Source organism: Perognathus longimembris, chromosome 23 (genome assembly GCF_023159225.1).
Source record: "Perognathus longimembris pacificus isolate PPM17 chromosome 23, ASM2315922v1, whole genome shotgun sequence".
NCBI lineage: Eukaryota > Metazoa > Chordata > Mammalia > Rodentia > Heteromyidae > Perognathus > Perognathus longimembris.
In genome coordinates, this window is record NC_063183.1 from 24,553,502 (window position 1) to 24,567,249 (window position 13,748).

Genomic DNA, 13,748 nt, shown 5'->3' on the forward strand with positions numbered 1-13,748 from the left:
TGCTCCCTCCTTTTTTCCCAATTAACTGGTACTTAGGAGGAAACAAAGGAACAGGTAATGAATGACTATTACTTATAAATTTAGTTTACATTTAATGAAATAATCTGAAAGGAATAACTCAGCAAAAATTAGTTATAGAAATATCCTTGAAATAGTTGATTTTTGAGTTTCTTGATACTTCTCACCAAGAGTAATTATGTGTTTTTTCTTTTTTTTTTGTTTTTACAAGTTTATTCTTCTAGATTTCATTTTATTATTCTTTCTGTCATTTAGGGAAAGAAAAGGCTACATCCATGTTTTGCTTAAATGTGCTTTAAATGAAATAATTGCCTGTTATATTCCCCCCAATATACATTTTCATGGGGCTTAGTTTAACATAGGTAAGCTAACAAATAATTGAAGGACTAGTTTCATGCCAGTTCTATTTGGGGGGAGATTATCGGATTATAGAATAGTCTAGAAGTGTGCACTTTGTTGGAAGGCTACTGGTTCTTCTTTCCATGTTAATTGAACAACTTTTTGTCCTAAGAGTATTATAAACAATGTGATAACAGTTAACTTCAGTGTATGCTGAGTCTAAACTTACCTAATTGATAAATAGTTTTAAAACATGACTAAAAGCTTATTTTATTGGGGAGTCACAGTACAGTTGCTTTTTCTAAACACAGCAGTGGCAACAGTTATGAGATTGTAGAAATAATCCTGTGTTTATCAATAATTATATATCAATCTAATTATAGTGGTATATTGTAACTCACTTATAAATAAACAGCTCCCAAAATATTTCCCATGTCTCCAGTGAGTCTGGGTTCGTATTCTGATATGCTGAGTCTGTATTCACTTTTAACAAGTTGATATTAGAGTAGCATTTAGCCATGTCAACTCTCTGTACCCGGCAGCCGTGAAATTAAATCACTGTGTGGGTCAGAGACCACTGCTTCCTAAGGCCTAGAAAGGTCTACAGATTCTTTTCTATGTTTTGTTACCAGCCTATAACCACAGACTAGCTCCTGATAATCAACAGCTCGTTGATGATGTTTTCATATCTAATGAAAAATTTTACCTAGATTGGAGACAGAATCTGTACTGCATTTATAGCTTAGGAGGAAGACAGAACTTTGGCTGTCTGCATGAGAATGTTTATGCCGAAACAATAGCGGGAATAAGGTTTGTAATGCATGCCTTTACAAATGCAATACTGCATTTTAAAGGCAGGCGAGTGACTTGATCTACAAATAGGAATTTTCATGTTTTAATATTGCATGAAATAGTTTGTCAGCTCAATCAACAAATAGGTTAAGGATTGTTACTATTGAGATTTCTATTGTTTTTAATTTAATTTTATTTTGTGTGAAGGTGATGTACAGAGGGGTTACAGTTACATAAGTAAGGTAATGAGTACATTTCTTTTTTTTTTTTTGTTTTTTTGTTTTTGTTTTATTTTTTTTTTGTTTTTGCCAGTCCTGGGGCTTGGACTCAGGGCCTGAGCACTGTCCCTGGCTTCTTCTTGCTCAAGGCTAGCACTCTGCCACTTGAGCCACAGCACCACTTCTGGCCATTTTCTGTATATGTGGTGCTGGGGAATCGAACCCAGGGCCTCGTGTATACGAGGCAAGCACTCTTGCCACTAGGCCATATCCCCAGCCCCCATGAGTACATTTCTTGTTGAACATTGTTACCTACACCTTCGTTTTTTTCCCACTTTCCCTCCCCCCTTCCCCAGCTCCCCCCCTCAAGTTGTCAAGTTAATTTCCAACCTAGTGTCTTGTGAGTATCACTGTTGCATTTGGTTCACCCTTTGTCCCATCTCACCATTTTGTTATTCCACTTTCCTTCGCCAAATAAGATAAACATATATACACGACACAGGGTGCCACAGTCAAAAACAGTGACAACAGGGGATAAACCAAAGGGAGAAAAAAAACCAAAAAACAAAGGAAAGAATAAGAAAATAACTTCACCCAGTACATTAAAAAACAAACAAATAAACCTTGTTTCCATATCTTGGAGTTCATTTCGATTAGGATCATTTTATATGGTCACATGTACATATAACTATTGAGCTATTGTGATCCTCTGCTAGGACTATCCTAGGCATATATACTAATTGTTACAAATGAGGGAAACCATGGAGCCTATGTTTCTCTGGGTATGGCTTAAATCTCTCTAGTACTTAGCCTACTCTGAGTATCTTTTCCCTATTTGTTGTTTAGTGAAGGTCTGGGTTCTCTGTTAGATATTATGACTATGTCATTCAAGGCCTTAGAATTTTGCCCAAGCTTATACTTCTTCTATCTTCTACTTACATAGGTGTTTTTAATATTTTTTCCTTTTATTATCTGTTACCTATTCCTGAGTAGAACTTTTGGAAAATGCTCATCTCAGCTTTATATATTCCAGTCATTTCTTTGGTTATTTTTCCAAGGTAAATGTCTTAAATATATACCTATTTTAGTGTCCAATTATTTTTTTCACTCTTGATTTTATAAGGACTTTATGTCATCAAGCCAAATAGCTTAAGACATCTGGTTAGGTTTATGTGAATCACATTCAGTCTTTCCTAGGAAAAGCAATGTAATTCATAATGATGCAACAATGACCAGGTTTATAAATTTTATATAAATATATATTTGATTATATGGTTTGATTATATATATATTTCTATATAATTCCCATATAATACAAATACATATATAAATGTGTATTTCTTCAAACTAGAGAATTATAATATTAACTTCAGAGAGGTTCAGGGGGCTGGGTTGTTTGCTTGGAAATACTTTGTATTCTCTACAGACAGTTCTTCATTAACTTATTCATCAGGCATAAATTTAAGTGCCAAACACTAAGAATAAAAACATTAAAATTCAGGAATTAGTGGCCTGCACCTGTAATCCTAGCTACTCGGGAAGCTGAGGTCTTCTAAAGATCAGTGTTTGAAGCCTGCCCAGTCTCTCTGTAAGACTCTTACCTCCAATCAACCAGCAAAACGTGGGAAGCAACCCAGGCACTGGTGGCAAATGCCTGCACTCCTAACTACTGAAGAAGCTAAGAGCTGAGAATCACAGTTCGAAGCCAGCCCAGACAGGAAAGTTCATGAGACTCCTATCTCCAATTAACCACCAAAAGCCAGAGCCAAAAAGAAAAACAAAACAAAAAAAAGCTTAGAGACAGTTTCAAGCCGCCATACTGGCACATAAAATAATCAAATAGAGTTGACCACCTATACTGGGGGCCCTCTCTTCCTAGTAATAGGGACACATGGGTAGACAGAGGATTGTCTCCATTCTAATGAGTGTGTGGTGTGCTAGAAGAGCAGTGTGGGACGATATATTCCTGGAGGAAGGAGCCTGTTCTAGCCGAGGAAAGCATCACGGGGCAAGTGACTGGCAAGCTGAGTCTTGATGGGTGGATTGGAGTTTGCCAGGCAGAAACATCCAGAATGAAATTCCAGGGCGGGGTCCTTCCTGCAGCACTATGGGGTCAGGGGGCCACTGGATACCCATTTGTCCTAGTGCAGCCCTGTGTCCTTTAGGATGCTGAGCACAGCCCTGGCCTCCACCCACCCGATGCCAGTAGCGCCCCCCTCCAGATGCCAACCAAGCCACACACCAGCATGCTGTGCCATATACTATATATACCTATTCTCCTGGCTGATCAGGAGGCTAAGACCTGGAGGCTTGCGGTTCAAAGCCAGCCTGGGCAGAACAGTCCACAGACTCTTATTTTCAATTAACCAGCAAAATATTGAACTGGAAGCATGACTCAGTGGGTAGAGTGCCAGCCATAAGCAAGAAAGCCAAGTGAGAGCATGCGGCTTAGAGTTCAAGGCCTGGTACCCAGACACACACACACACACACACACACACACACACACACATACACACACACACACAAACACACACATCTCCAGGTATTGTCATCCATCCCCTGGGCTCAAAATTCTTTTCATATTAAGAATCACTATAGGTTGGGCCCTTGTGGCTCAGGCCTACAATCCTAGCTACTCAGGAGGCTGAGATCTGAGGATCATGGTTCGATGACAGCCACCCCAAACAGGAATGTCTGTGAAACTCTTATCTCTGATGACCCATCACAAAACTGGAAATGCACTCAAAGAAGTAGAATGTTAGCTTTGATCAAAGGCGGCAGTAGAATACATGCATCTGGGCAGTGAAAACTGAAGGGAAATCAAATGAAGGAGACAGAAAATTGGAAACCTGACACTGCCTATGAATAGTCCCAGCTCCCGTGGGACAGCAGGGCTGTGATTTCCACAGTCCCCTCCCAGCCGCCAAGCACCAAACAAAACAAAATACAGCCATGTCCAAAGCAAGCCTGTGTTTAAGGCCCTCTCCTAGAAACTACTCGGGGACCAGGCGACTCTTACTTTTTTTTTTTTTTTCCTTGTGCCGCTACTGGGGCTTGAGTTCAGGGCTTGACTGCTGTTTCTCAGCCTTGTTTCACTCGAGGCTCACGGGGTTTTTGGTTTTCTTTTTGTTGTTTTGCTCTTGTGGTTCATTGAAGGTAAGAGTCTTGTGGACTTTGCCGCTTGGTTTGGCTTCAAAATCTTATCCTCAGATCTCAGCCTCATGAGGAGCTAGGATGACAGGCATGAGCTTTTTTGCTAAGATTTAATCAAACTGCTGACATTGGGCAGGTGGAAAGCAAGTAGGTTATGTGTCTTTGTATCCTGTAGCTCCACTTGTGAGCCAGTTCCAACAAAGAGCACCTTAAACAAAGCAAATCCATGGCCTTTCCAGGTAGGCTCTTGGGTGTCATCGGAAGGAAAGGCTAGCCCTTCACTGAACTTAGAAATATTGTGAAACCAAGCACTGTAGAACGTTTTGACCTGTCATAATAGAAAAATATACTGTGGGGTTGGGAAAGAAGGGAGAGAAGAATGGAAGGGGTGACATTGATCAGGATACATTGTACTTATAAACTGATTTGTTGAATTAAAATCCTTTTGTATAACTACTTCAAGATAATTATACACATACACACCCCACTGCACAAAAATAAAATTGCCATAGGATATTGATTGAGCCATGGATATTATCTCTTATGTTCAGTTTTAGGTGATCATTAAGTACAGAAATATTCATAGTTTTTTTTTAATCCTTTATCCTTTCCCTCACAAAAGGTGAATGGAGCATCTTATGATATTGTTAAAATGATCTATGATTGTTGCCCTTTTGGTTTTCTTCTTTACTTTTTCTGTTAAGTTTTTGTTTATAGCCTGTATTCTAACCATTTAAGAAGGATCACCATTGAAGAATGACATATTAAAATAGCATTTGGATCCGGTGCCAGGGGCTTACACCTATAATCCTAGCTACTCAGGAGACTGAGAGCTAAAGGATTGAAGTTCAGAGCCAGCCAAGGCAGAAAAGCCTAGCTCCAGTTTATCACCAAAAAGCCAGGCTGGAGACATGACGTGGATGATAAAGCACCAGCTGTGAGCCAAAAGCCAAGTCAGAGCATAAGGCCTGGGGTTCAAGCCTCAGTACCAGAAAGAAAGAAAAAAAAAGTTAAAGGTGGGGTATGAAAGTAGAGAGGCAAACAAGCAGGCAGAGGAAATGTCAATTTTTCTTGAATTGATCAGAGAAGGAGAAGAGATTAAACAAGTAGTAGTTGCTGTCGTTTCTGGACTAGAACCGGCTGGAATACAATCCTCTTAATTCGTCTGTGTCTGCATATGCCCAGGATGGAGAAGAGTGGTGGTCAATAAGTATGTATTTAAATGAACCAGCCAAGCCAGAGCCCCTGAGGAACTCCCAGGGCAGAGAGGCTTGCAGGATCTGGAGAGGCCGAGCAGAGAGCTGTGCGTGGATACCCAAACTAGGCTATTGAAGTGATGGCTGGTGATCCTTCGTCGTGTGCCTGGAAGAATGGCACTCTCAAATGAATACCTTCTCCCTGGGGCGGATGCCAGTGGAATATTATGATCGTGACTCAACGATTCGTTTCCACAGTGGAGTCTGATTCATAGCCTACATATTCTAACTGGTACTGAAGAGCTGCGAATCTGGGGAGAGGCTCACATCGAGTGTTCTTAAAAAGACCATCGAACGGACAAAGAACTTCTAAGTGGTATTGAGACGGAAAGCCATTCGATTTTGCTTTTATCATAGGTTCATAAAAATAACTTCCTTTCAAACTAGAGGTAGGATTCCCCCAGACAGGTTCCTGGAGTTTCAAGTAACTGTTTTAGCGGTGAATGACCTTTACTTTTGTACCAAGGCTGAAACCTCTTCAAGAGTCACAGCCCTTAATGGAAACTCAAGTCGTCTTCAAAGCAAATTAATTTAGCAAGTATTTATCCGAAATAGAATATGCGCCTGCCATAAGTGGAGAAACTTATTCCTGGATTTGGAGAGCTTATGACTGGAGGTGGGAAGGCCCCATTGCTCACAGAAAATGGGGTGGGATAATAGGTAATAACAGTGCAATGTCTACTTCAGGCAGGTTTTGAACACCTGACACCCGAACTCACAGGTGCAATTGTCCGTATACTAGGAATTAATTTAAATCTGACCACAGAAACACACGTGCCTATTTTTAAAGCTAAACATTACTTCCTTTGTTTTCTCTGTATTTCAGGTAGCATTCTTTCCTAACAACGTTAATAAGTTTTTCTTCCTAAATTCAGAGCATTTTTTTTTTTTTTTTGGCCAGTCCTGGGCCTTGGACTCAGGGCCTGAGCACTGTCCCTGGCTTCTTTTTTTTTTTGCTCAAGGCTAGCACTCTGCCACTTGAGTCACAGCGCCACTTCTGGCCATTTTCTGTGTTGTGGTGCTGGGGAACTGAACCCAGGGCTTCAAGTATACGAGCGCTCTTGCCACTAGGCCATATCCCCAGCCCAATTCAGAGCATTTATTGCTCTAACTGTAGTTTTAAAAACATTGAATTTGAATTATTTTTCATTTTTATGTTTTAAAAATGATTTTCAGGCTGGCCACTAGTAGATCACATCTGTAATGTTAGTTACTCAGGAGGCTGAGATCTGAGGATGGCGGTTCAAAGCCAGCCCAAGGCAGGAAAGTCTGTGAGACTCTTATCTCCAATTAACCACCAAAGGGCTGCACGTAGAGCTGTGGCTCAAGTGGTAGAGTGTTGGCCTGCAGCATAAAAAGCTCAGGGACAGCACCAGGTCCCAAGTTCAAGCCCCAGGACCAGCACCAAAAAAAAAAGAAAGATTTTAGGAAACTGAAATTCATATAATTAAGCAATTAGAAAAAAGTACTATTTACTAACCTAACCACACTCACTACAGATGTAGTGTTTTAAAAGAAAAAAAAATAACATGGCACTCGGTCTCAGTCTCAATCCTTTCTCAGATTTTTCAGACTGGCCTTCTTAAATAACTTGTGTTTTTACTGAATGCAAATGCCCTTTTCTGAAGAAAGCGGTTAGCTGTTCAAACATAGGAAATAACTGTTGCAAAGAAATGCTTGGCATTCAGAATTTGGAACAATTGGTTGGCTAAGGAAACATTAATGAACATCACAGACTGACTTGCCTCCCAGGAATGAGTCTCAAGCTCTTACTTTTTTCCTTTGTAAATGGAAAAAGAACCTTTAATTGTCCTCGATTTCTAACAACCGCATGCCCCAGACTTTCCCCAGTTCCTGCCGGGACCACGCATTCTGACCCTGAATCTGGAAAATACAGTGCTTTGGGATCATTCGATTGGATATGCAAGTTAGGGAGCTCAGTTCAGATCGTTGGCCTTAAAGACGGAAGATAATGTGTTACCAGAAATGTTTAGAACGTATTTTACCATACCAGAAGTACTAGAGACAAGAATGGGATTACTTACAAGACAGCCGTTGAGGTCAGGCACAGGTGGCTCACACCTGTTACCCTAGCTACTCAGGAGGTTGAAATCTGAGGATGGCAGTTCGAAGCCAGCCCAGGCAGAAAATTCTGTTAGCATCTTATCTACAATTAACCAGCAAAAATGCTGGAAGTAGGGGTGTGGCTCAAGTGGTAGAGTGCTAGGCTTGAGCCAAAAAGTTAAGAGACAGTGCCCAGGGCCTGAGTTCAAGCCCCAGCACACACATACAACAAAAAGGACTATTGTTTGTCATATTTATATGGTCAGATTTACGTCTCAAACTTAGCTGTTTTTCTGTTTGTCACATCTGGGTTTTGTTTCCTTCTTCCTGCCTTATTTTAGGTTAATCAGGTATTTGTAATACTGCATTTAAATTCTTCCGTTGGTGTTTTAGCTCTGCAATCAATTATTGCTAATTTACCTAAATCATACCATTTCATGCAAAACATAAGAGTCTTACAAAAGGAGATTTATTTATCCCACTTGTATTTTGTGAGTGTCATTACATTCATGTTTTTATTTTTGTTGATCGTGGGGCTTGAACTCAGGGCCTAGGTGCTGTCCCTGAGTTCTTTTGCTCAATGCTAGTTGTTCTACCACTTTGAGCCACAGTACCACTTCCAGTTTTCTGGTGGTTAATTGAAGAGTCACGAGCTAGATGCTGGTGTCTCAAGCCTATAATCCTAGCTGCTCAGGAGGCTGAGATCTGAGGATCAATGTTTGAAGCCAGCTTGGGCAGAAAAGTCCCCAGGAGACTCATCTCCAATTAACCACTCAAAAACCGGAAGTGGAGCCATGGCTCAAAGTGGTAGAGTGCTATCCTTGAGCAAAAAGAGCTCAGGGATGGCTCCTAGGCTCAGAGTTCAAAGCCCCATGATTGACCAGAAAGCAAAAAAAGAATCTCAAGGACTTTTCTGCATGGGCTGGCCTGGAACTGCAATCCGCAGATCTCATTCTCCTAAGTAGCTGGGATTACAGGCATGAGCCACCAGCACCTGGCTTCATTCTTACGTTTTAAACTCATACTAAAGTGATACTTTTTTTTTCTACATAGCAATCTGTCCTTGAGATTGAATGTTTTAAAAACATCCATATAATCCACCACTTTTGGTGTTCCTTCCTTCTATCTGATTTTCTTCCTGGTGCCTTGTTTTTGGTGGGTACTGGGGCTTGAACTTAGGGTTTGGTCACTGTCCTTTAACTTTATTCACTCCAGGCTGTTGCCATTTTGGTTCGGCCTGAAGAACTTTCTGTCTTTTGTTTTGATTCCTGTTTTTTTCACTAGAGAATTCAGTATATTTGTGTGTGAGTGTGTGTGTGTGTGTGTTTGTGTGTGTGTGTGCCAGTCCTGGGGCTTGAACTCAGGGCCTGGAGCTTTTGTGTTCAAGGCTAGCACTCTACCACTTGAGCCACAGTACCACTTCAGCTTTTTTGGTAGTTAATTGGAGATAAGAGTCTCATGGACTTTTCGGCCTCAGCTGGCTTCAAACAGCAATCCTCAGATCTCAGCCTTATGAGTAACTAGGATTACAGATGTGAGCCACAATTAATTGCCTGACAAGATACTTTTGTTCGCCTTTGTAATAGATACTATTCTATTTTTTTCTGACTTCCATTGTTTGTTACATGTAGTCAGTTATTGTATTATCGTTCCCCTGTGTGTTTCTATTTGGCTGCTTTCAGAGTTTTCCCATTCCCCTTTAGCATTTATGAATGATGTGCCTACACATGTTCCTTTATCTTCAGCCTGCTCTAATTCATGAAGCTCAGTGAATATCTAGGCTTGTGTTTCCAAATGTGGAAAATCTTTGCCTTTTCTGGGTTGTTGTCCCCACCCCACTCCCACGGCTGCCACTAAGTTTCTGTCTATTTCTTCCCACCACTCCTTTTCTGTGATTCTAGTTACACATGTGTTAGACTGCTTGAACGTCCCCACAAATCCTCTTTCCTTTTCATTCTGGATAAGTTCTATTGATCTTGCTTCAAGTTCATAGAACTCTTCTCCAGTCATCTTTAGTCATATGCCAAGCCTTTACTGATTTTTAAAGATTTCATATATGGTACTTATTTGTGCTAAAGTGTACATTTGACTCTTTTTTTTTTGCCAGTCCTGGGCCTTGAACTCAGGGTCTGAGCACTGTCCTTGGCTTCTTTTTGCTCAAGGCTAGCACTCGGCCACTTGAGCCACAGGACCACTTCTGGCCATTTTCTATATACGTGGTGCTGGGGAATCGAACCTAGGGCTTCATGTATGCGAGGCAAGCACTCTTGCCACTAGGCCATATGCCCAGCCCCTTGACTCATTTTTATAATTTTAATTTCATTGATAAGTTTCCCCCTATCTGGTCATTCATTAAGACCTTGTTTTCCTTTTCTTTTTTTTTTTTTTTTTTTTTTGGCCAGTCGTGGGCCTTGGACTCAGGGCCTGAGCACTGTCATGTGTAGGAGGCAAGCGTTCTTGCCACTAGGCCATATTCCCAGCCCCATGATGAGCTCTGTTCCGTATGGACAGTGGGGTAATGCCAGGTGACAAAAGATACAAATACAACCCTACCTGTGACAACCCACATTTATGAATCCTAACTGTGTTTTTCCTGTTAGTGAAGGATTGATTTCCCTCCAGTTTCTGCTTGATTTTGGTCACTCTCTTCTGCTTTCAAATAGTTGCTTTTTTTGTATTTTGTCTGAGTCCATAATTATTATCTGCAGGAGAACTAATTTAATGTTATTGCTTATCATGATCAGAAGTTGTGTCATGTTATGGTTTTTTTATTTTGCATCGATGTTGCCATTGACACTTTAATCCATTGATGGGTGTTTAACCAACCCATTGATTATTTTTATCACTAATCAATCCTCTGACTGATTTAATCCACTGATGTTGAATCCATAAGTTTATACAGGACAGAAAAACCCAACATTTTTCTGTGAAGGAGAACAATATGTTATCAAAGTCTTCTAATAAAATTGAGTGTATAAGTAATCTTATTTCTTCTTTCTTTTATAGACAAGAGATGATTTTCTAGGTCAAGTGGATGTTCCTCTGTATCCATTACCGGTTGGTATAGGATCCATGATTTTGTTCTTTATGTGTATTCTTTTTTCATTTAAAATTTATATATAAAAAAATAATGTAATTATTTGATTTATGAAGTATATGTTCTGTTTACTTCTTTTCTGTCTTTTCTTCTTTCTGCTGTCTTTTTTTTTTTTTTTGGTCTTGGGGCTTGAACTCAGGGCCTGCTCACTGTCCCTGAACTCTTTTTACTCAAGACTAGTGCTCTACTACTTTGAGCCACAGTGTCATTTCTAGTTTTCTGGTGGTTAATTGGAGATGAGTCTCATTGACTTTCCTGCCCAGGCTAGCTTTGAACTATGATCTCAGATCTCAGCTTCCTGAGTAGCTTGGATTACAGACGTGAGCCACTAGAGCCCAGCTTGTTTATTTCTTAAGCATATGGAAATTTAGTTCAATTTCTCATTGCAATTTCTTCTGTAACATGTCCTCACATACAGCCAGGAACTGGTGGCTGAAATCTATAATCCTAGTGGTTGAGTGCCAGCCTTGAGCAAAAAAGCTAAGAGATCGCACTCAGGCCCTGAGTTCATGCCCCAGTAGTGGCAAAAAAAAGAAATAAGTAAATAAAATAATAATAAATGATTGTTTTGTGTTTTATTGAAAATCCTTGGTACAACTAAAGATAATTTTTAATTAATAAGTAAATATTTAAAATAGACAATAACTATTTATGTTGTAAAAAATTAACAATTATTGAGCCTTTAGAAAAGACCTTTTCACTGTCAGTCATCTGAGATACTAACTGGCTCTCTCTAGTGTTTGGAGATCATTAGTTTTCAGTAATTTATTTCATCCAGTCTTACTTTCCAAGCTATTTACATTTTTTGTTCTCCTGGACTTGATTATTTTTCAGCCAAGCCAACATGCTGACACTGTCCATATTCTTTTACTTACTGCTTGTCCTCTGTCTTGCTTTTTGACTCAGTTAGTTTGAGACTTGAGTTGTCATACTGACTTATTTTGTGTGTGTGTGTGTGTGAAAGAGAGAGAGAGACTTGTGTTGTCATACTGACTTATTTCATGTGTGTGTGTCTGTGCATTCACACCAGTAGAGGGGCTTGAACTCAGGGCCTACCCGCTGTTCCTGAGCCTTTTGATTCAAGGCTAGTACTCTACTACTTGAGCCACAGCTCCACTTCCAGCTTTTCGGTGGTTAATTAGGAATAAGAGTCTGACAGACTTAATCTCAGCTTCCTGAGTAGCAAGGATTGCAAGCGTGAGCCACTGGCATCCAGCTTGGAACTCTTGTGCAGGAAAGGAAAAGCGTTGTCACATTACTGCTTATGACCATTTTGTCATGTTTAATTTCAGCGATGCCTTAGGTCGTAGTTCATGAATATTCTTGAAAAGTACCTAAGGTTTTATTTTTTTATTTTTATTTTTTGGCCAGTCCTGGGCCTTGGACTCAGGGCCTGAGCACTGTCCCTGGCTTCTTTTTGCTCAAGGCCAGCACTCTGCCACTTGAGCCACAGCGCCACTTCTAGCCATTTTCTGTATATGTGGTGCTGGGGAATTGAACCCAGGGCCTTGTGAATACAAGACAAGCACTCTTGCCACTAGGCCATATCCCCAGCCCCCTAAGGTTTTGATGTTACGGATATGTCTTGAAAACCTACTGTTTCATTCTAGACAGAAAATCCAAGAATGGAGAGACCATATACATTTAAGGATTTTGTTCTTCACCCAAGAAGGTCAGTAATATAAAATCAAAGTGCAATAAGATTTTGTTTTTAAACAGTATTTATCGTGTCTTCTATTCTCGAGAATGCATTAGGAAAATGTGAGGTGGGGAATTTACAGTAAACTTTTTTCATGTAAAATGGCTTCTGAGCAGAGCACTCGTAGCTCACGCCCGTGATCCCGGCCTCATCAGGAGGCTGAGATCTGAAGATCTTGCCTTCGAATCTCCCGGGTAAATCCCTCAATGTATGTAGGTGTTCAGTAAACTCACTTATTGAATGCTTTTGTTTTTTATTGTTCAAGTTTTGTGAATAATTGTTCTCTTCCTACAGTCATAAATCAAGAGTGAAAGGTTATCTGAGATTAAAAATGACTTATTTACCTAAAACCAGCGGCTCAGAAGAAGATAATGCTGAACAGGCAGAGGAATTAGAGGTGAGATGTTATAAATATTTGGAGAAACTAAAATAAAATGTCTAATTTGATATTTTACTGTACTCTGGGGGAAAATTACCCAATGAAATGTGTGTAATAAATATTATTTACATGAACATTTATTGCACCCAGGCATTCATGAATAATTCTTTTCCTCTAAAAGGATGTTTCTGAATAATTAATGATGTTAAAGACTAGGAAGTAAGCCAGGCCCCAGTGGCTCACGCCTCTAATCCTAGCTACTCAGGAGGCTGAGATCTGAGGATCATGATTTGAAGCCAACCCCGGCAAGAGACTCTTTATTTCCAATTAACCACCAAAAAGCCAGAAGTGGAGCTGTGGCTCAAGGGTAGAAGACCATCCTTGAGTGAAAGAGCAAAAGGATAGCACAGTGCTCAGTTCGTGTTCAAGCCCCTGTCTTGGCGCGCGCGCGCGTGCACACACACACACACACACACACACACACACGAGATTATAATGTTTAAGAACGAAATCATTTCTTTAATGAAATCATTAACTTTCTCATGTCCCACATTTCTAAAACTGTGTCATATACTTTAAGTAAGAATTGAATATTTGTCACTTGGACATTTTAAGAGGACACAGAGTATAGCCTCCTGGGTTCGATCCCCAGTACCAAAAAAAAAAACCAACCGAAAAAAAAAAGATGAAAAAGTCAACCAATGAGAAACTGTTTTCTGACATGCCGTTCTT

General features: G+C 40.1%; 1 protein-coding gene across 5 annotated transcripts in view; it reads left to right on the forward strand.

Annotated features, from left to right (window-relative positions):
- The window catches only part of Nedd4 (NEDD4 E3 ubiquitin protein ligase), a 60,214-nt gene that overhangs the window by 19,678 nt on the left and 26,788 nt on the right, over nucleotides 1-13,748 (forward strand). For 2 of the 5 annotated variants that reach the window (XR_007208771.1, XM_048332169.1), the window contains exons 6-8: nucleotides 10,848-10,898; nucleotides 12,549-12,610; nucleotides 12,932-13,034. Coding sequence is in view for 4 of the 5 variants with exons in the window: in XM_048332169.1 (XP_048188126.1) it covers nucleotides 10,848-10,898; nucleotides 12,549-12,610; nucleotides 12,932-13,034 (216 nt within the window). In the remaining variant the exon portion in view is untranslated. Of the gene's footprint in view, nucleotides 1-5,570; nucleotides 6,167-10,348; nucleotides 10,367-10,847; nucleotides 10,899-12,110; nucleotides 12,278-12,501; nucleotides 12,611-12,931; nucleotides 13,035-13,748 lie in introns of those variants that run through there. The other 3 variants (XM_048332171.1, XM_048332170.1, XM_048332172.1) reach the window with 3 other exon arrangements.